General features: G+C 49.3%; 1 protein-coding gene across 1 annotated transcript; it reads left to right on the top strand.

Annotated features, from left to right (window-relative positions):
* Positions 1-3,016: 3,016 nt before the first annotated feature.
* Positions 3,017-7,580, top strand: LOC133136959 (gonadotropin-releasing hormone II receptor-like). Its single transcript, XM_061254859.1, has 4 exons — positions 3,017-3,076; positions 5,087-5,542; positions 6,021-6,222; positions 7,171-7,580. The coding sequence occupies exons 1-4, from the start codon at positions 3,017-3,019 to the stop codon at positions 7,578-7,580; spliced, it is 1,128 nt and encodes a 375-aa protein (XP_061110843.1).
* The last annotated feature ends 16,139 nt before the right edge of the window (positions 7,581-23,719 follow it).

Here is a 23,719-nt window from a genome sequence, read left to right as displayed (position 1 = left end):
ATTAGCACGGGGCCATTTAATTACTTCGCATTATTTCTTTATTATTTTTTGCGCACTATGCGCTCAAGGATATATACATAACATAGTTTAATGTTATTTCCTTCTAAGATTGCGTGATATATGCTGATGTAGTTTGGCAGGAAAACTTCTCTGCCATACTACTAATAACTTTAATCGAAACCGCGGGCGGTTTAGAAGACATCACAACGATTCAGCACTTTGCGTATAGGGACAGCTCCCTTACGCTTCAGGTTAGAGGGAGACCACTCACCACACCTTGTCCTCGCCTACAGCAGAGGATGGAAAGGTAGTGGTCAAAGAGTTGCGATCAAGAAGCGGGGGGGAAAAAACATATCCTTGGAAGATAAAGAAAAAAGAAAGACAGAATCACCGCCAGTCAATCTGCTTCGCAAGCTGCACGTGGATAAGTGCTGACTGCGACAATCCCGCGCGCGCTGCTGGGACACGTTACCGACGAGAGATTTTAACCTTGATCATATAGCCTACTGGAAAAATGTAAACAGGGAAATGCGACGATTTGCGTTTTTGGAGGCAAAATTTCGAAACTGTTTGTCCCTGGAAATAAGTGTGCGGACAACACGCTGATTTGACTGCATCTATACATTCCATGGATCCGCATCTTCAAAAAGGGTACCTTTCTCTTAGAAGCCTGGTCGGATAATATCTCAATTATTAAGCTCCAACACCTGGAGTATAGCGTTGTGGGCAGAATAATGCTTTTCGGGTTTTGGGGATAATTGATTTCCTCGCGATTGTATAGGATCAATTCATGAGGTGAGTCTGCGTCCGCATTTTATACAAATACCGAGAGACAATATTCGACATAATTGTAGCCTATAGCAAAGAATGCGTCGATATTTCTCTTAGTGGCGTATTCCGTGCGCGTTGATTGAACAGGTGTTAACCAGGAATACATGCTATTTTATATTTTAACATCTCATACCAGCATAAAAAGGCATTGGAATGGGTTTGGCAAACGTGTAATGTGTAAATTAAAGTAAAGCAGCAGCAGAACTGAGAAAGATCGTGACTTATTTATTTCTTCGTTGCCAAGAAGACCAGTTAAATCCAGGTAGACCATCGCAGTCCATAGAACGGATACGGTACACATATAGCCTATTACACTGGGATGAACACTACTTGGCAACAATTTGAGCTTGGAAGTATTCAGGTTTTCTTTGGTAGAAGTGGGCTTTTAATATCATAGTACTCTTGGTCGTGACTTGCAGCCTATATAACAGAATACACATCTGAAATAACTTTTCAGAAAATAAAGTCTTAGATCGACGCCGGATACAAATGATGCTGCTGATTTGAACGATCCGGTTTCTCAAAACTACTTCTGTAACCCAGAGTTAAGCTCCCTAACTTCCCCATTATGAGAAAAGTATTTGAATGCCTTTATTACTGCCTGCCTTGGAGAGCGGCTGCTGCAGCGGAAGTCGTGAAATTGCTGGATATAAGCTATGGCTTGACTCCTTTCTGTCGGGTAGAGGATTACGAGAGGAAGCGGTGACGGTCTACACGGCTACGGTCTCTCACGACGTCGAGATAATCGGTCTACGAGTACAATTAATCCATACTTTTATGGTATAAACTAATAGAGTTGTATTCAGAAAGAGCATAAGTAGGCTAACCAACGCAAATATTCGACATAGCTTGATTGGCGCCATCAATGTTTGTCCGTTGCCGGTTCGTCGCAATTCTCGCCTGCACGCGCCCCATTGCGTGGCTGGAAAACCTTAATGCGGCATCCATAAAGTAGCTACAATTCAGGAATGCAGTTTTCATCCCCCCCCTGCCTCGGGTTTCCCGCAGCTCATTTCACTCCAAAAGTGCTCGCTATAATCGTGTGCGACGACACCTGTGGACTTTGCGTTAAAAAACCCATGTATTTCCCCACAGCTGTCAAGCTTTCAACGCGCACATCACCGGGCTGCAGCGAGGGATTTAACCGTTTGGGTGTCGCCTAGGCTACACAGAGCTTCTTTTTCACAAACTCGACCTTTTCGCGAACAGTCGCGTACATTTCTGTTTAACACACAGTCAGTGGCTAGTTCCCGTCACTTTCACAGGCGACCTCGTGAGAATAAGTATGATCGATTCTGGCGAATTGTCACGTCAATACCAAAGTGGTGAACACATAGGCTATCTTACTTGCAACGTTTTTGTTTTACCGTGAAGACGCAGTCAGACTCTTGTCTCTTTTTTCCAACTGTTGTTGAAACGTTTTTTCTGTGCGTCCCAGGATGGGGCTGTTGCCGGTGTTTAGTTTAGTTATTTTTGTGCGTACGCCGGTCCCGGGAGAATTGGTGACGCTTTTGATTCTGTCCTACCCAAACCCCCACAGAGAGGACATATGGAGGGATAGGCTCTCTGCGTTAACAACGAAATATTTATGTTTATGTCACGGTAATAGCCTTTCGCTTAATAGCGGCTGTAGGGGCTTTGGGTCCAGACTCCTATTCCATCTCTGAAATGCAGCCGTTTTCCCGCTCGTTTAGCCTACTGACAAATTCGTTGCAATACCCATGGCGCGCGCCGGCCGACGGTGTTTGCCAGAGCCAAGAAGAATAAATCACCCGATACCACCCCCACCCCTTTCTCTCGTTCTCTTTATATCTATCGATCTATCTCTTTAAAGGTGCATAGCTGAGCGTACCTTGTTAGAATCTTCACAGTAAGCCCTCCCCAATCCAAAAAAGTAAAATGTGATATTATTGATACCCGTACGGGTTGTGTAGGCTACGGGAACTTGATAGCGGTGGGCTTGCAGCGTTCTTGACAAATAATGGGGTCTCTGCACGGGTTGGGAAGGCCTCCTTGCTGATCTGAGATCAGTTTGAGCTGCCTCTCAGTCATTCATCAGATGTAGCCGTAAGGAAAAGCAGCAATCCACCGGCAGGAACGAGTCAGTAGTACAATCCCGTTACACGAATCCTGCCCAGAAGCATTAGCGTCGAAAGGTGCAGGGCAGCAAGGGGGTAATGCGGTTATGACTGGAACAAATTACATTAAACGTCCTCCGCAGTACTCCCCCTTTAACACTTCAGCCGTGATGTATGGGAATTGGAAACAACCCGAACCAAATTCCAATATGAGCTTTCGGGGAACTTTTAAAAGCGGAGGGCGCTCACTGACGCGGCCGTTAACCGCATCTATAGCGCGCGAGAATAATTGAATCCTCAGTGACATTTCTGAATTAACTGATAGACCGTCCGTTAAACTTCAGATCGTTAATCCCGCAGCAATTCACCTGAAACAAGACTGATATATCCGTCTCACTTCCTAGCCACTTTGTGGTTACTCCAAAGGTTTCGGCTATACTGCAAATTCGGTGACAAATTCTTTGTTAAAATGAGCAAAAATCCAACATAAATACATCCATTATCGAAACCCACTTTATTCCTGGTTAGAGTTGTGGGGGGCTGGGAGCATATCCCATCATGCACTGGAGGAGAACACGTTTGTAAAGCGCCTTAAATCTTAAATGTAATATGTGTGGAGAATAATATGGAGGTCATAATATAGGTCACATTGTCTGAATGAATGGGTGAATGAGAATCAATGGGTGAATGAGACGCATACAGTGCTGTACAGCGCTTTGGATTAAGGCCCTATATAAATAAACCATTTACCATAAAGACCTGGGTCTATCTGACTTGGGGTCTATCTGACTTTTATGACGGTCACAGGCTGTGTTATTCATGGCGGTTCTCACTTTAACAACATTTTTTGTTGTGCCCTCCTGGGTTGAGCACGGCGGCCATTTTTTCATCAGAACTTGTCCCAACAAATTCCATTCCCCTTGCGAAAGACGTATTGCAGCATTCACTGGCATTAAGTTTGGTCCTGAAGTGAGACTGCCCCCAACTAGCTTTTCTAGGAGGTCTCACATTCAAGAACTAACGGAGCAGAGCCCCACTTATGGAACCAATCACAGGGTAACATAGCATAAAATAACAAAGATAGCATAGCACAGCACAGCATAACAAACAGCATAGCATAGCATAATTTAACAAATATAGCATAACATAACATAAGAAACATAGCATAGCATAGCATAGCATAACTTCATATAATGATAAAAACAGGCTTGTAGTTTACCTAAACGCTAGAGAGTATCTAGCACCATATCTATTCCACAGTGACTACTTTTAGAGCGGAAAAAAACAAGGATCCTAATGTATGTGCAGAATCCTTTGCTTAATTCAATTTATGCCCCATCATTCCGCTAACGGAACTCAACACAAGACTCTCCCGTTGGCCAGCTTGACTGCACGTGATTTCATCTGCCTGGCCCGCAGAGATAGGAAAATTAAGATCGATTCGCCCCATGTGTTGAGATTAAACTTCACTGCAACTTCCAGGTGAATGCTGAGAGCCGTAATCGATGCTTCATTAAAGAGGAGGACATCTAGGGACAGGTTCTGTTAGTCTGCTAATTAAATTCCTGCGAAGCTTCTATCTGTCTGGGGTAATACACTGTCCGGAGGGCTTACTGAGTGTTGGGACACAGTATTTTTAACTGGTCCAGAGCAGCTGCTGGTGGTTCTTGTCGCCGGTCCGGTTCTGTGACTGGAGATGTGGATTGTTGGCCAAATGAACTGAAATCCAGAACGATCTTTTAACCGCCTGTTTCTATCTTCGAGGGGATAATCGATAAATCGTTTAACGTTTTGTTGTAATTCTGACTCTTGGGAAACAAACTCCAAAGGGTCACCTTTCAGAAGAGTCCAGGATTACGCCTGTCAATCAAAAGGGTTCAAAAAATATTAACCACTTCATTTTCGGGGTTCGTCATTTTCAAAGCTCGTGTTTAAAGAAGAAGACCGCCGAGTACGGTTACCGTTAACTTCCTGCATCTGCCTTCAGCAGGATGTCCGGGAACCTGTCCTTCCCGTTTCCCGCAGCGACGGACCTGTCCTTCCTGTTTCCCACGGCGACGGACCTGCCCTTCCCGTTTCCCACGGCGACGGACCTGCCCTTCCCGTTTCCCACGGCGACGGCGGCCCCTCCCGCGGACACGGCTCCCGGCAACTCCTCCCTGGCCCCGCCCCCCGAGCAGCGGGCCCCGCCCCCGGGCTGGGCGGCGCCCTCCTTCACGCGGGCGGCGCAGTTCCGCGTGGCCGCCACCCTCGTGCTCTTCGCCTTCGCCGCCGTCAGCAACCTGTCCGTGCTGGCCAGCGTGGCGTGGGGGCGCGGCCGGCGCCTGGCGGCCCACCTGCGGCCGCTCGTGGGCAGCCTGGCGGCCGCCGACCTCATGATGACCTTCGTGGTGATGCCGCTGGACGCCGCCTGGAACGTGACGGTGCAGTGGCGTGCCGGGGACGCCGCCTGCAAGCTCCTCTGCTTCCTCAAGCTGTTCGCCATGCACTCGGCCTCCCTCATCCTGGTGGTGATCAGCCTGGACCGCCACAGGGCCATCCTGCACCCCTTCGACGCTCTCGACGCCGGCCGCAGGAACAGACGCATGCTGGCGCTGGCCTGGGCCCTCAGCCTGGGCATGGCCACTCCGCAGGTAACCGGCCCGGAAACCTCAACACGCCCGGAACAGTTAACCCGGAGCATAGCGCCTCAGTTGACCCGGAAGGTTGGTGGTTCAAGCCCCCGACGTAGTCACAGTTAGGTCTGTACAGCTGTCGGGCCCTTGAGCAAGGCCCTTAACCCCACACGGGGGGGGATCAGCCCTTGCCAAGTTCAATCAACTGTAAAGCATCAGCTAAATAAATAACTGTAACTGCTTTCTGTAAAAATTCTGAATGTAAAAATTGTGGAAACTGATGGTCCCTTGTGGAGGAGTTGGGGCATATAGCTAAGCCTCCTCATGGCAACCATGACAAACCCGAATGGATTTTGTATCTTATTTTGTTTCTCATTGTTTTTTAAAAGGCTACAATCTTTTGGCAATTTCAGGTGTAGCAGATGAGTTTTAAAAATGACCCAAACTCACCACGTTTCTTTCCCTTGATTGGTGTCTCTTGTTCCCTCGGTGACAGCTGTTCATTTTCCGGGCGATCAAGGCGGAGGGCGTGGACTTCACGCAGTGCGTGACCCACGGAAGCTTCCGGCACCGCTGGCAGGAGACGGCGTACAACATGTTCCACTTCGTCACGCTGTACGTGGTGCCCCTGCTGGTCATGAGCTGCTGCTACACCCGCATCCTCCTGGAGATCAGCCGCCAGATGCGCAAGAGCAGAGGTATCCTTACAGACCCTACAGACCCTACAGACCCTACAGACATCCGCCCGAAACCCCCGGCCCCTTACAGACCCTACCGACCCTACAGATCCTACATACATCCACCCGAAAACCCCAGCCCCTAACATACACTACAGACCCTACAGACATCCGCCCGAAAACCCCAGCCCCTAACATACGCTACATATTTACAGACCCCTGCCTTCATATCCACAGTAACAAGAGCGAAGGCTTCTGGCCAAAAACCCATTTTGCACTCCCCTTCGCCTCTGTGAGCCTCCCCCTTCCTATCAGCACTGAGTAAAACCTGTGCAGGTACTTCACACTGCTGTCTTACCGCTGTGCACACCCGACAAACACCCCCGAGACCATCATCAGCTCCCTCCCTATAGATGTCTGCACAGGTACAGACACACAGGTACAGCCCACCTGTTCTACAGTCACACTCTCCAGCTGTGTCTGAGTCACTCCTAACTGTGATATGCATATGAACACTGTCTGTGTGTATGTCTGTCCGTCCATTTGTCTGTGTTTATGTGTCTGTCTGTGTGTATGTCTGTCTGTCTGTCCATCTGTCTGTGTCATTCTGTCTGTCTGTGTGTATGTCTATCTGTCTGTCCATCTGTCTGTGTCATTCTGTCTGTCTGTGTGTATGTCTGTCTGTCCATCTGTCTGTTTCATTCTGTCTGTGTGTATGTCTGTCTGTCCATCTGTCTGTGTGTCCATCTGTCTGTCCACCTGTCTGTTTGTCTGTGTGTTTGTGTGTCTATGTGTCTGTCTGTGTGTCTGTCTGTCTGTCTGTGTGTATGGCTGTCTGTCTGTTCATCTGTCTGTGCGTCTATCTGTCTGTCTGTCTATGTGTCCGTGTGTTTGTGTGTGTGTCTGTTTGTCTGTGTGTCTGTCTATGTGTCTGTGTGTCTGTGTGTCTATGTGTCCGTCCATCCTCAGACGGCGAGGCGTGTCTGAGGCGCAGTGGGACGGACGTGATCCCGAAGGCGCGCATGAAGACAGTGAAGATGACGATGGTGATCGTGCTGTCGTTCGTGGTGTGCTGGACGCCGTACTACCTGCTGGGCGTCTGGTACTGGTTCCAGCCGCGGATGCTGCAGCTGACGCCCGAGTACGTGCACCACGTCCTCTTCGTGTTCGGGAACCTGCACACCTGCTGCGACCCGGTGATCTACGGGCTCTACACGCCCTCCTTCAGGGCCGACCTGGCGGCCTGCTGCTGCCGGCGCCGCCCGGACTCCTCGCCCAAATCGCTGGAGCGCCTGTCCCCCGCGCGCCGCGGGCCCCCCAGCGCAGAGCCAGAGTCCGACGCCCCCAGCGCGGAGCAGCCCGCCGGGGCCCGAGGGTAGGGGAGCAACCGGGCAGCGTCCAGCCGCCAGGCCTAGTGCGGGGACATGGACCTCTACGCTGCACTGCACCCTGGGATTGAATCACACTGCCCCTGCAGCATTGCAGCCTGGGACTGATTCAGACACTTCCCCTGCAGCATTGCACCCTGGGACTGATTCAGACACTTCCTGTGCCGCATTGCACCCTGGGACTGATTCAGACACTTCCGGTGCCGCAATGCACCCTGGGACTGATTCAGACACTTCCTGTACCGCATTGCACTCTGGGATTGATTCGATTCAGAGTGATTAAATATTTTATTAACATCTTATTCCTGAGGCAACATAATCAGAGGTTTAAAAATAATAATAACTGCACAGGTTAATATTTTGAGACCCAAATATCTGTCAACCAAGGAGCTCCGCACTGCACGCTGTGATGGATATCGACACTTCCTGTGCCGATGCGGATGAGAGTACGGAAAGGCAGATAACCCCCCCCGCCCCCATCTCATCCCCCCCCACCCCCATCTCATCCCCCCCGCCCCCATCTCATCCCCCCCCGCCCCCATCTCATCCCCCCCCGCCCCCATCTCACCCCCCCCCGCCCGAATGCTCTGAATCCACCAGACAGGTCTGTTCAAAAAGAGCACAAACTGCATGTTTTAAAACGAGTGATAAGCGGTCGATTATTCCGGATGTTTATGGCATATGGTGTGACTAATGAGCCGTGCCTTGCTGACAGCTCCAGGAGAGACAGAGTATGGAGTACCTGTCTGTCCCTCTTCAACACACGCTCACTCGCTCACACGTTCACACGTTCACTCGCTCACACTCTCACTCGCTCACACGTTCACACTCTCACATTCACTCGCTCACACGTTCACACTCTCACACGTTCACACGTTCACACACTCACACGCTCACACGTTCACACGCACTCTGGTGTGCCCGTCCACAAATCACGTCAGCACACCAACAATTTATCACCAGAAAAAGGAGCTGCCAGGAATTGATTGATAACAAAAATCAAGGCTCTTCTTTAGTATACATACTTTAAAAAAATTGCTTTATTAACCACAGAGGAGATTATTAACTTGTTAAGTAATAATGTAATAAAACGTGTCGTAGCTACCGACACGTTGGAGCTTACTTAGACGTCATAAGGGTATGGTACAACCTGTGTAGCTGGTTTACCTGTGAAGTGTATCTTTTATGGGTTTACAAAATGTATTGCCGTTAAACGCCATTAAACCCTAAACGCGGTGAACACAACTCAGTTCTACCAGCCTCAGACACAATTCACCAGCCTTTGCAGCCGTGGTTCATGTCCCAGCCTGACCTAAGAGCACCCGGCCTGGCCCCTTCTCCGTCTCCGATTGGCCGACGGTCCCGTCGTCCTGGTCACCGATTGGCTGGAAAGCGCTCAGGAGTCCCGTCCCCCCCCCCCCCCTCGCTGAGGCCAGTCCTGGGTGTGCAGCAGGCGTGCAGGAGCCCCCACAGCCGGGCGTTTTCGGGGTTAACGGCCCTCCCGCCGGGATGGAGATCGCGCGGGCTAGCGGCCGCCCTCGCGGTGCTGTTTTCCTGAAGCGGAACAGACGGACCCATTCGGGAGTAACATGCAGGGAATAACAGACACCCCTCCCCTCGATAGGGGACGTATTTCTCACCTCCTCACCTCCCTCTGGACACCCGCGGAGGTCCGCTGTCTTCAAGTTGTCAGGTACAGGTACAGGTACATTTCAAGGTGAGCATCGTCTGATGAAACGGATCCCAGTTAAAACGACGATAGCTGTACTTGAGCTTAACTTTCGTTTTCATTTGCACAGAAAGTGAGAAAGCTTACCGGCTTTCTGATTTTAATCAGACACAGTAAGACTCTCATACACACTTTTCCAGAAGGGGGGGCTTTACCAAAACAAAAAGACATGAAGCTGGCCACTAACATTTATCAGTATTTTGTCTTCAGAATACCCCTTGCTGTAAGACCGGAATGTGCTAGCTACCCCCTCCTAGGAGAAGCAGAGACATTAAGGTCAAGGGCTGTCTGTCTGCTGGGAGAGAGACACAGAAAGAGTCCTAGTAATACACTTAGTAATACACTTAATTCAGAAAGTGGTCTAGTAGTAATAAGGATTAAAAATAAAAGGTTATTTTTAATCACGTGATTGTCTTTATGTTAACATACATTGTCAATTAAGAATCAATTAAGAAAATTACCCTTAATAATAATAATAATAATAATACATTTTATTTGAAGTGGTGCCTTTCTAGACACTCAAGGTCACCTTACATTGGACAAATTACAAAATAAACATGGTGAAAACATGATATAAAATATCGAATTTAAAATCATCAACAATCAAAAAGAAAACGTGATACAATATATCCAATTAAAAATAATTTACAATGAACATACAATTCATATCAAACAAACAGACAGCAGACAGAGATAGACACAACAACATGTAAGGGAAGGAAACAATCAGGGGTTTGCAAGAGTAAACAGATGAGTTTTGAGAAGTTTTTTGAAAGATGACAGTGACTCTGTATGGTGGATGTGTATGGGTAGACAAAGGAAAGGAAAGGAAATTCCAATTCATTAAATGTTCTGTCGAGAAGCTAGGAGCCAGGAGATAGGATACCTGCGAAGCTTGCAGAAGTATTTTTTTCAGAACGCGTGATGTACTGTACAAACGATCAACCTGTGGATCCAGCTCTGCCCAACTGCCACGCATCTGTAACTGCCGTCTGTAACTGACGTGGCTTCAAACTGATGTTTGAAGGAGCGCGGACATTCCGTTTGCCCCATTCGCGTTTTCCCCCCGATTCCTCAGTCTTCACCTCCTTTTCTCCCTTCCTTTCTGCCTCCTCCGATGAGTGGAGCGAGGAGCGAGGGAAGGCGGGGGAAGAAGAAGAAGAAGGTGAAGAATAAGCGATTTGACTGAGCACCGAGTCCTCCTTCAGCCTGAAAATCAGTATGTATGAACACTGCAGACGAGGCAGTGACCGTGAACGTTTACGTTAAGCCCCCGGTCTTTGTGTCTAGAACGCAGCCTGTCCCCTGTACCGTATGGTTTGACAGCGACAATAAAAGCTAGCTTGCCGAACCATCCGCCGTTGTTTTTATTTATGACGGAATAAAGCCGGTACGAGAGGAAAAAAGAGAGAAGAAATCCCTATAGAGGCCATACACGAGCACTTGGATGAGACAGAACGAAGGGCACACAAGCGATGAGCAATGAAAAGGAGAGATAGATGTGGGAGACGAGGGTGGGGAGAATGGGTTAAAGAAGGGTGGCCTGTATGGATGGGAACATCTCCTGAATGCGGCAATGTAATGGAACATGAATAATAATGTTGAGCATTTGCCATGTTGTCTAGGTTCCATGTTGTTTAAGGGGCATGCGATACCATGTTATCAGTTACATTTGAGTAGCCAGCAACTCAACTTCTCAGTTGTCCATTCAATCATTTATCTAATCACCCATACGTGTTGACAGACACTCACATACACACTCCCTTTCTCTCTCTCTCTCTCTCTCTCACTATCACACAGATACAGTACTCTATAATACAAACACTTTCCCTCTCTCTATTATGCAAACACACCATCACATACACTATCCTACTGTTCAAACACACTCATACACCATATGTCTCTCTCTCTGACAACACGCATATACGAACACACACACACACACGCTCCTGCTCTCCCTCAGACATACATTCTATACCTTCTTCCTAAACACACTATCACACACATACACTCGATGTTATATTATATATTATTTATTATAATAATTTATGATTATAATATGTACGGTACACACAGTCATACACTCTTTCTCTCTCTCCCCCTCTCTGACAACACACACTCCATCTCTCTCTCTACAGCAGAGCAGAAACGGTGACTGTTTGAACACCTCTTCAGTAAGTAAGCTTCGGTCTCTCAGCCATTCTGATTGGCTCTTGGTATCAGGAGGAACAGGCCGGGGCCGACAGGAGATCAGCGAGTTTAAAATGGCCGCCGACGGGCCAGAACAGCGTGCCAGAGGGACCAGGGGGAGCCAGCTCTGACATCCACACCATCCTACAACCGTGCTGGGCAGTTCTGTACGATGTCGTCCTGAACTGCGTTACCCTTTGTCAGACTGTCCTGTCTCATCCTGTGTCACACAGCAGCACAATTCTCTGTTAACCTGGTGCTATAACAGGGGTTCACATCAGTGCAAAATGGGCCGCATTTCCCCAATCTGAGTGAAAAGCACAGCATCGGACTGGATTTTATGGTGTGTGTTGTGTTCTGAGCTGGGTTGTCCCGTTTCTCAGGTACCCTGCGAGGCTGTTGTGGACAGCTCTAATGGGACATAAATCACCCCTCTTCCCAAAATAGAACGGGGAGAAGATCCAGGGGCTGGGGGGCGTGAGAGGGGTATCCGGGGAGGAGGGGGGTTAAATGGATGAGTCTGACGCAGTGGTGCTGGGGGTTAGCCTGCAGCAGAGGGGGCACACGTGTGCTTTAATCAACTGAGAGCACAGCGCACACAGGCTGCAAAACAGCCCTGATCCCTAAAAATGGTGTGTGTGTGTGTGTGAGAGTGTGTGAGAGTGTGAGTTTGTGTGTGTGAGTGTGTGGTGTGTGTGTATGTGAGAGTGTGTGTGCGTGTGTGTGTGAGTGCGTTTGTGTGTGTGTGTGTGTGTGGTGTGTGTGAGAGAGTCTGTGTTTGTGTTTGTGTGTGTGGGGTGTATGTGTCTGTGTGTGTGTGTGCGTGTGGTGTGAGTGTGTGTGTGAGAGTGTGAGAGTGTGTGAGTGTGTGTGGTGTGTGTGTGTATGAGTGTGAGTGTGTGTGTGTGTATGTGAGAGTGTGTGTGCGTGTGTGTGTGAGTGCGTTTGTGTGTGTGTGTGGTGTGTGCATGTGGTGTGAGTGTGTGTGTGAGTGAGTGTGTGAGAGCGTGTGTATGAGTGTGTGTATGAGTGAGAGTGTGTGTGTGTGTGTGTGTGTGTGTGTGAGAGAGTGTGTGTGTGTGTGTTTGTGTGTGGAGGGGGCGCTGTTGATGCCACAAAACCTTCAAGCAATAAACCGAGGAAACCGTGTGCTAAGTGTTTCTCTCACCGTCTGAGTCCAAATGTCAGCAGGTGATGAAAATAAACCTGTCAATCATCAAGATGCAGGCCAAAGATACAGCGCAAATTTATGCAGCACGGGGTTACACCAACAACCAATCAACACACAGACTGCCTTTATTTACTCATGGGGTATGCTATGCCAACGTCCAATCAATGGACGAACTGCATCAATGCAGTGTGGAGTATAATTTGCCAACAGGCGATCAAGAGAGCGACTGCATTAACTGCATATGGGATATCTTACAGACACATTTTTGGTGCCTTAATTCTGCTGTTTACCATGACGCCATCATGACATCATCCACCCTTACCTCCCAGCTGAGCTGCACTTTATTCCACTGGAGGAGACAGAAGGGGAAACAAGATGGCCGACGGGGTACTTCCTCTCCCACAACTCCCCGAAACAGAGGGGGGTTTTGGAAGCTCTGGCAACCCAGAAGTCATGGATCAGCGGCATAACTGGGAAGCAAATGAGGGATTCTAATGTGCTGTTTAACACGCGCTATGCCAGGCCTGAAAATCCCCCTTTTACTGGGGAGTTCAGCACTCATTAGGCACTCACACAGTTCCCTGAATTATCATTTATTTGAACTGCTGAGGTTTGATTCAGCAATAATAGATGTTAGTAAATCTGTTATTAAGGATGAGACACAGGTTGCCATGTTGAGTAAAATTCAGCAAGGCTACAATGTCCACTGCTTGGAATACACTGGGATATATGGGAACATATATTAGCAACACCGCCAGCCTCAACCTGGCAACCACCAGTAATATCATTCACTAACAATTATTGCTAACACTCTATGGTAATATTAATTGGCATGAACTAATGTAGCTGTTATCCAACTATTACTGAGAAGTTAATCAGTACATCTTTATTTATGCATTTGTACATCTTTAACCCATGTTAACAGCTACATTAGTTAATGCAAACTCACATTGGAATAAATTCATGTATTTGTTGATGGTTAACTAATTATACGTTTACCCGATAGTTTGTTATTGCGTGTTCGGTATATGTACGGTATATTCGCACAAATATTTGTGTAACTAATGCGTTAGTAACTAATGAAAAGTTCATTTCATGTATCATGTATTTGTACATCAGTTAATTCATACTAACAACTACAGGTGTTAATGCCAATTCATGTATCCTGATTGTGACGCATTTATTTTTGTTGGTCTGAATATAAATAATACATTTTCCAGTGATTTATGGTATTGCATTTAAAGTACACAGAATAGCAATTTATAAAATTAATATTACACATGTATAATACAGATATTAAGCATTTCTAACAGAAATGTAAGGCATTTATGAAGCAGAATACACACAGGTGGAGTTACTGATGGGGGAAATGTGTTTTAAGTGGCAGTAGAGAGGGTGTGAATCAGGAGAGTGGTGTTTACGGCTGTAATCTGGCAGTAGAGAGGTCCAGAGATGATTCTCACGCCCTCAAGAGCCAGGACACCCACACAGGACACCGGTGGATGCGTCCCCGGAGCTCCCATGATGCACTGCACAGCCTGTCACCGTGACGATCGGCACGGCAACGAGGCCGCGTGATTCTGCCGTTAAGAGCGGGAAACCGGGCTTCCTGACACAGCCCCGGTCAGCAGGTCACCAGCGAGCGGCGTCTTCTTCGTTGGTGTTTTCAGCCGCCTGTGTTCACTCTGGATACGCCGAGTCATCGTTTGCTCTCACCTCACCGACCCAGTTAAGTACTGACATGAAAGTCTGTTTCCACTTACCCAGAGGGCTATCTATCCATCCAGATAGTTTCCTCGGCGGAAAATTCCGCTTGTGCGGACATCGTTGGGTTGAGTCCCGGCAATAGAAGAAATAGTTCTAATAGAATGTGCATTTTTGAGCTCTGTTGATGTTGGCGAGTGTAACTGTGGCTTTATATTTGGAAAGAGAAGTTGAGTTTTTCCTCATGTAAATTTTCAGCACATTGGTGACCAGAATAAGAGAGCTCCATACAGGTCCATTATGAGTGTAAAAAGGTTGTGAAATGAAGTTTCGCTGAGATGTGACAAATTTATCTGGATGGATAGATAAATGTACTCTGGGTAAGTGGAAACATACCTCAATTTCATTTTTATCAGAAAAAAAAAAAAAGAGTTCTAATAATATTCATCATACCATCACACAAAAAATAGTAATCTCTATTTTATTAGGATGTGATTATAATATTTTTAATGAGCTTTTGAACGGAGTCGGAGGCAGCAGTAATGCGTTGTTATGGTAACAGAGGCAATCATATTGAGGTCAGCTCCGTTCCAGCTGATGGAGAGGATTTCACTCGCCAGGTCTAATCGGGGCCTGATTAAGTGACTATGAGCAGAAGTACCCGGAATCATGACCAGCAATCCATCTGTCCACCGCCTAATCTCCCCCAGGCCTGCAGAGGGAGCCAGAGAGCAAAACAGCCAGTGGTCCTCTGAGGCCTCATGAACCTCTGTTTGAGAGGAGCCAAAGACGTCAGCCAGTAGCCTAGCGGCTAAGCTACATGACCTTGAACCACAAGGTTGGTGGTTCAATCCCTGGTGTAGCCACAATAAGATCCACACAGCCGTTGGGCCCTTGAGCAAGGCCCTTAACCCCACATTGCTCCAGGGGAGGATTGTCTCCTGCTTCATCTAATCAACGATAAGTTGCTTTGGGTAAAAGCGTCAGCTACATAACATGCAATGTACAGTATTATTGAAGGAAGAAAGAGAGAAATCTGAATTATCAGCTCCTACCCTGGGTTAACCCAGCCGTACGAGAGGTCATGTGTAAGTCGACTGTTCTTCTTGGAGAAAAGCCAGAGAAAGCATTCAATTACAAGACACTGCATGTGTGATTGTGAGCAAGTAGTTTCTTACCATGATCAACAGCTCATGGCAAGAAACTTTCCCAAAGGGACCCATTGTAAAAACAGAACTGAGGTCTGCATTAGCAGATTTAATCATGGGGCAGTTTAGCCTCTAGGTTGGACCTCGCTATCGTTTCCTCTCTGGTGGAGCCATCAGTGACTCACAAGCCACTGTGTGATTGGCCACTGACCCAATGGACCAAACAGAGCTCTGATGTCATTCTCCAGGTGGCATGGAATCAACCTCCCTCTACCGCTCTCTCTCCCTAGCTCTGTCTCTCTCTCTCTTTATCTCCCTTTCCTTCTTCTCCTTCACCCTCTTGCTCTCTATACATGTATATATCTCTAACTCCCTCTCTCTATCTGTGATGTTCTGTCCTTGGGTAAGGCTCTCTCACTCATGCTTATTGAATAACCCACCTACACACTGTACAGTAAATGACAACATTGATCTCTGCCTGGAGGCAATTCTCCACCTCTGATGTCTGACTACTTCAAAATGGCGGCTCTGCTTTGAAAGTGTGAATCATTCCTTTCTCGGGAGGTGAAATAGCCGAAACTCAGAGGAAAGGCAAGGGGCGTTCAGCTTCAGAAAGAGATGCGTCATTAATACAAATTTGAGGAACTTTGAGGCCAAAAGCCCTGGAGTCAGACAAAGTGGGAGATCAGTGCGGCGAGTGAGTTCTCTCACATGCCATTGGGCAGAACGGTGAATGAGACATTGTGATTGGCTGCCTGATGGGCGGGGCTCAGCCAGGCGTAGCCTGTTGTCCTGCCAGGTGACTGGCTGTAATTTCACACTGCTCTTGGGTGAATATTAGCTGTCAGTTTCTCGCACTTTGGTGATGCATCACAAGGCGGTTGCAGAGGAAGATGCAGACCTCTCTATCGTATACACACTCACACAATCTCTATCATACAGTATCACCCACACAATCTCTGTAGTACACAAACACTCACACAATCTCTATCATACAGTATCACCCACACAATCTCTATAGTACACAAACACTCACAATCTCTATCATACAGTATCACCTACACAATCTCTACAGTACACAAACACTCACAATCTCTATCATACAGTATCACCCACACAATCTCTATAGTACACAAACACTCACAATCTCTATCATACAGTATCACCCACACAATCTCGAGTATCACCCACACAATGTCTATCGTATACGCGCACACACACACACACACACACACACACACACACACACACACACACACACACACACACCTCAGCCTCCCTGCAGTGCTGAAGGAGCCCTCCTCCCCTCGCTGGGCCAGCTCTCATCTCCATCACAGCTCAATCTCCAGGCACCAAAGGCCAGGGTTGCCAGTTCACATCAAATCCCCCCCTTTCACATCAGATACGACCCGTCCTACTGCAATCACACAGAAGCAGTGTGGCACTCTCCAGGTAAGTGTCTGAACGACGCGTGGGACTCTCCAGGTAAGTGTCTGAGAGACACGTGGCACTCTCCAGGTAAGTGTCTGAGCTGAACGACGCGTGGCACTCTCCAGGTAAGTGTCTGAGAGATACGTGGCACTCTCCGGGTAAGTGTCTGAGCTGAACGACGCGTGGGACTCTCCAGGTAAGTGTCTGAGCTGAGTGACGCGTGGGACCCTCCCCTGGGAGGCACTTCCGACACCCTTCACGACCCTGCGGGAGTTGCATCATGGGTAAACGCACCTATTATAGCACAAGCGATGTATGAAAATATTCAGAGTGAAAAAGTGCATCTGGGGTCTTCCAGGTCTACCAATAAGCCAATGCTGCTACTGGAGTCTTACAACAGAATACAGCTACAGAAATGTGTTTAGCGCATGTATCGGTCAGGCTTTTATTGGGCTCTCTCAGGCATTTGGAAAGCGTTTGGGACGACTAATATTTTACACTAACAGCACGGTTTTTTTCTTGTCAATTTTTATTTCGCTCACCCCCAGTTATCGTTATTTAAAAAATAAAAAGAAGCCATGTTGGCACAGCGGCCCAGCAGTCAGAAAGCCACCGAGCTGCTTCATTCTTCAGCAAACGACCCCCGTCGCCCTTGAAAGACGGCCATTTTTTTATTTCCACTTCTCAGCGCATGGAGAAGTGGTCATTTAGCGGTTTACAGCACCCATGAGTCAGACAGAAATCCATCGCACAGGGCGTCCATTTCAGACGGAGTTTAGTGCTCAGGCAGATATGAGTCCCAGCCTCAGGGAAGAGGTCTACGGCCCCCCATAGTGGTGGGTCAGTAGCTTTCAATCCACAATGAAAATACATTGCTCTTTAGGAGGGGGTGGGGCAGATCGGGGTCTGTTGTGACACTGGGTCCAATGTTACGCGATGTTTAGTTGCCCGACCAGAAACAAGCTAGCCTGCTGTACGCCCCCGTACATGTGGTCTACACGGACTCATCTTGATCTACACATTATAGTGCGCAGACCGGCTTTAACCGTGTTAACATCCGCTCAAAATGTGTAAAAAGGGCAATACGCCCCATGTAGTGACGATTTATCACATTCCCACTGATAGATGGAGTGAAATGAGGAAGAGGAAAACCTTGCTCCTCACGAGAAAGAGCGTCTGCTCTTACCTTTCTGACAAAAGCACGAGCCAGCATCTCTGTCCCTATGGGGGGGGGGGGGGGGGGGGGGAGGGACTGAAAGAGCTCTGTAATATTGAGAGAGAGTGTGTGTGTGTGTGTGTGAGAGAGTGTGTGTTTGTGTGTGTGTGAGAGAGTGTGTGTTTGTGTGTGTGAGCGAGACTGTGTGTGTCTGTGTGTGTGTGTGTGTGTGATATTACAGGCACAGCTTCTATAGACACTTGCAGTATGATCCCAGCCCCATCTGATCATTCCCCCCTCCCGTTAACGCTGTGACCCTTCCTGAAACAGGGCCTGCCTGGGTGTCACTCTGACCAATCAGGTGTCACTGCAGTCTGCACGTGAGCAGTGCCGCCGGGCTGCTGATTGGCTCAATACCAGCAAACCAGGGAAAGCGCTGCAGTCAGCAGAACCGCCGTCTGTCCAGCTGCAATGAACCCGCGACCTTCACAGCAACGACACCGTGGCAGAGGAACACCAGACCACAAGCACCGCAGGAAACACACCTGCATAGCCATGAAACACACCTCCATAGCCATGAAACATACCTCCATAGCCATGAAACACACCCCATAGCCATGAAACACACCTCCATAGCCATGAAACACACCTCCATAGCCATGAAACACACCCCATAGCCATGAAACACACCTCTATAGCCATGTAACACAACCCATAGCCATGAACCACGCTGCCATAGGCATGTAACACACCCCATAGCCATGAAACACACCCCATAGCCATGTAACACACCTCTATAGCCATGAAACACACCTCCATAGCCATGTAACACACCTCTATAGCCATGTAACACACCTCATAGCCATGTAACACACCCCATAGCCATGAAACACACCTCATAGCCATGTACCACACCTCCATAGCCATGAAACACGGTTCCTTAAACTTTAAAAAAAGCATTATTTTATCACATTCAGTGGTAGCTTGTGATTGGATCGTGGACCGTGGGGGGACACATGGACTCTGGATCAGACCCAGCTTACTGCAGCTGGGATCAGGGTTCGGGTACGCTGATCCCAGATCAGTCGTCTTGTGGAAACGCACAAACCAACAAGCTCCAGCAGCCCCTACAAGAGCAGAGGACGGTGTCTGTCAGTGTTCGTATGTGTCGGAGTGCCTTGTTTGTCGGAGTGGTCAGTTTGCCTCTCGATGAGAGTGCTGAATAGAACCAGAACAAAGCCTTCTCTGAGGACCTGGCTCTGTTCCCTGCTCCATTAACAGGTTTCTGGCACCTTGTGTTTGTTTATATTTCGTTTCAGCTGCAGTTAAATAATAAATGTAGCCCTGCATGTTGCTGCAGTAAGGAGTTTTTTTCAGGGGGAAAAACAAAAAACAAACGACTGAAAAGTGACAGATCTTTCTGAACAATTTTTGCTCTTCTGTGGCCATGAACACAATTGCAGCCAAGTGTTCAAATACCATTAAACTCAGCTGTACGTTGTTGAATGAAGTCTTGCAAAACGTACACAATGGCAGATGCAAACAATTGCACGTATGAAAGAAGCAACGCTGAATCCATTTGCTTTGCAATAATTGACAGTACGAGGCCATTATGGACGTTGACACAAATGACTTTTTCATAACGAGATCCGTGTCCTTGGAGTTCCCTTACGTCACATATTCCAGCAGTCCGTACGCCTCGGGAACAAGGCGGGGAGACATGAACGTTTGAGGAGTGTCAGGAATTCGATAACGTAATCAGATCCTCCGTGTTCGCGCCGCCTGTTCTGTGGCCCCCCACAGAGACCGCACGATCCATAACTCAGTTCAAACGGGCCGGCGTCAGGCGCTGGAGGTTTCAGAGCGGGGCTGGGGGGGAGGTTTTGGGCACACCTGCTGATCCCCTCCATGCAATCACAATCCCAGAATTTTAACAACCCTTCTGACCCAACCCTCCCCAACCCTTCTGACCCAACCCTCCCCAATCCGTCTGACCCAACCCTCCCCAACCCTTCTGACCCAACCCTCCCCAACCCTTCTGACCCAACCCTCCCCAACCCTTCTGACCCAACCCTCCCCTAACCCTTCTGACCCAACCCTCCCCCTAAACCTTCTGACCCAACCCTCCCCTAACCCGTGTCCGTGTTACAGCCAATAACGCGTCGCTCCACGGTCGGCCCTGGACTCCAGGCCCGGTCGCAGGGCGCAGGGCGCAGGACTGAGGACTCCACGGCGACCGCTCAGCTCAGCGCAGGAAGCGCGCACGCAGCAGACTCTAACAGAGAGGCTGGGCCTTAATGCACTCGCACATTAGATTATCAGTAGCCTGCTGTCAGCAGTTTGTCTCTGCAGTGTTTGTGGGAGGATACCTGGGGGATATCTGGGATAGCTCAGCCTCCAGTCTATGACATCATCATAAACAATCACTCTTGCTCCTGAAAGCCTAAGATCTCTCAAAGGATGATTTCATGAAAGCCCACCGATTTCTTCCCAAAAACTCACCCCCCCCCCCACCACTGAAAATGTCTCTGCATCACCCATTTCCATTTTAAGCAGTGCTAAGAAACGTATTTTAAATGCTGACGCATTACCTTTTCCCTCCAGGCCTGTTTTAAATCAATCACATTTATGATTAGTGGAGCAGAAAGAACCCCACCTTGCCTAACACACCGCTCCCACTAATTCAGAAACAGTGCGCAGTTTTGTCAATAAAATAAAACAGGGAGATTAGAGTGAAAACATGTTCAGGTAATAAAGCGAGACATAGGTACTTAGCTTAGGGCACAACAAGAACCACGACTGATCAGTCATTGATCGTGTTATTGGCTTTGCGCCTTGCTAAAAGGTTTTTTTCACATGCTAAAGGTCAAAGGTCAAAAAGTGGAGCATGCTCACTGCACACATCTTCCTCATTAGCGGAGCGTCGGGTCGATGGAGGAAGAGCGCGGAGAGGAAGCCCCAGTTCTCTGATGCGCACAGCGATGCAGTGCGGCTTACAGCTGCCCCTCACAGCTCATGGGTGAAGGGTCGTTAGCCCCGGACCCCGGCGAAGGCTCGTTAGCCCCAACACGTCGCTCGTTTCTTCGCCCTGTTTGAACGAGGGCTTCTGAACGTTCGCGTTCCTGTTTCCAGTGTCTCGGACCTCGGGTCAGCAGCCGAGCAGCACCATTACCCTCTCTGCCCTGGAGCAGCACCATTACGCTCTCTGCCCTGGAGCAGCACCCTTACCCTCTCAGCCCTGGAACAGCACCATTACGCTCTCAGCCCTGGAGCAGCACCATTACGCTCTCTGCCCTGGAGCAGCACCATTACGCTCTCTGCCCTGGAGCAGCACCATTACGCTCTCTGCCCTGGAGCAGCACCATTACGCTCTCAGCCCTGGAGCAGCACCATTACGCTCTCAGCCCTGGAGCAGCACCATTACCCTCTCAGCCCTGGAGCAGCACCATTACGCTCTCAGCCCTGGAGCAGCACCATTACCCTCTCAGCCCTGGAGCAGCACCATTACGCACTCTGCCCTGGAGCAACACCATTACGCACTCTGCCCTGGAGCAACACCATTACGCACTCTGCCCTGGAGCAACACCATTACGCTCTCTGCCCTGGAGCAGCACCATTACGCTCTCTGCCCTGGAGCAACACCATTACGCTCTCTGCCCTGGAGCAACACCATTACGCTCTCTGCCCTGGAGCAACACCATTACGCACTCTGCCCTGGAGCAGCACCATTACGCTCTCTGCCCTGGAGCAGCACCATTACGCTCTCTGCCCTGGAGCAGCACCATTACGCTCTCAGCCCTGGAGCAGCACCATTACGCTCTCAGCCCTGGAGCAGCACCATTACCCTCTCAGCCCTGGAGCAGCACCATTACGCTCTCAGCCCTGGAGCAGCACCATTACCCTCTCAGCCCTGGAGCAGCACCATTACGCACTCTGCCCTGGAGCAACACCATTACGCACTCTGCCCTGGAGCAACACCATTACGCACTCTGCCCTGGAGCAACACCATTACGCTCTCTGCCCTGGAGCAACACCATTACGCTCTCTGCCCTGGAGCAACACCATTACGCACTCTGCCCTGGAGCAGCACCATTACGCTCTCTGCCCTGGAGCAACACCATTACGCTCTCTGCCCTGGAGCAACACCATTACGCTCTCTGCCCTGGAGCAACACCATTACGCACTCTGCCCTGGAGCAACACCATTACGCTCTCTGCCCTGGAGCAACACCATTACGCTCTCTGCCCTGGAGCAACACCATTACGCTCTCTGCCCTGGAGCAACACCATTACGCTCTCTGCCCTGGAGCGGCACCATTACGCTCTCTGCCCTGGAGCGGCACCATTACGCTCTCTGCCCTGGAGCGGCACCATTACGCTCTCTGCCCTGGAGCAGCACCATTACGCTCTCTGCCCTGGAGCAGCACCATTACGCTCTCTGCCCTGGAGCAGCACCATTACGCTCTGAGCCCTGGAGCAGCACCATTACGCTCTCAGCCCTGGAGCAGCACCATTACGCTCTGAGCCCTGGAGCGGCACCATTACGCTCTGAGCCCTGGAGCAACACCATTACTCTCTGCCCTGGAGCAGCACCATTACGCTCTGCTCTCAGCCCTGGAGCAACACCATTACGCTCTCTGCCCTGGAGCAACACCATTACGCTCTCTGCCCTGGAGCGGCACCCTTTCCTGTGATCGTTCTCTTGATTTTCCTCACAGCTAAAGAGCTTCAAACGGACTCATTCAACCCTAGAGGTGCTCCTAGAGCGTTTTTTTTCTATTGCCATATACATTTGTTGTAATACTCGTGCCTATCGTGGACAGGACACCATTTCACAGGTCACATCTCTCATACAGGTAGAACGTATTGTTAAGGGGTGTCGGACTACAAGGTTGAGCTAGACGCTGACCTTACAGCTTTAACAGTGTTCTCGGCCAATCACAGCCCAGCGCTTACTGCTAAGCACCGTCAGACCACCCCGCCCGCGGATACAGACAGACACAGTTTGTTTGTACCTCATAGTGCTGGCCTGGCAGCTGATAGCTGGTCCTGGTAGTGTGAGCGGTTCATGCGGAGGGGTCAGAAGAATGGGCCCCATTTCGCTAAAACATTCCCTTTGAAGACGGAGATTAGTTTGAGTGTATTTGTGGGTGAAAGAGAAGCTGATGAGGATGAAAGAGGATGGGGAGAGAGAGCGTGGAGCGGGAGAGAGTGTGTGGAGGGGGAGAGAGTGTGTGGAGGGGGAGAGTGTGTGTGGAGGGGGAGAGTGTGTGTGGAGCGGGAGAGTGTGTGTGGAGGGGGAGAGTGTGTGTGGACGGGGAGAGAGTGTGGAGCGGGAGAGAGAGTGTGGAGGGGGAGAGTGTGTGTGGAGCGGGAGAGAGAGTGTGGAGGGGGAGAGTGTGTGTGGACGGGGAGAGAGTGTGGAGCGGGAGAGTGTGTGTGGAGGGGGAGAGTGTGTGTGGAGGGGGAGAGAGTGTGTGGAGCGGGAGAGTGTGTGTGGAGGGGGAGAGTGTGTGTGGAGGGGGAGAGTGTGTGTGGGGCGGGAGAGTGTGTGTGGAGGGGGAGAGTGTGTGTGGAGGGGGAGAGAGAGTGTGGAGCGGGA

The sequence above is a fragment of the Conger conger genome, chromosome 9 (assembly GCF_963514075.1).
Source record: "Conger conger chromosome 9, fConCon1.1, whole genome shotgun sequence".
Taxonomy (NCBI): Eukaryota; Metazoa; Chordata; class Actinopteri; order Anguilliformes; family Congridae; genus Conger; species Conger conger.
The sequence above is the reverse complement of the archived record's forward strand: the minus strand, read 5'-3'. Positions and strand labels throughout refer to the sequence as shown.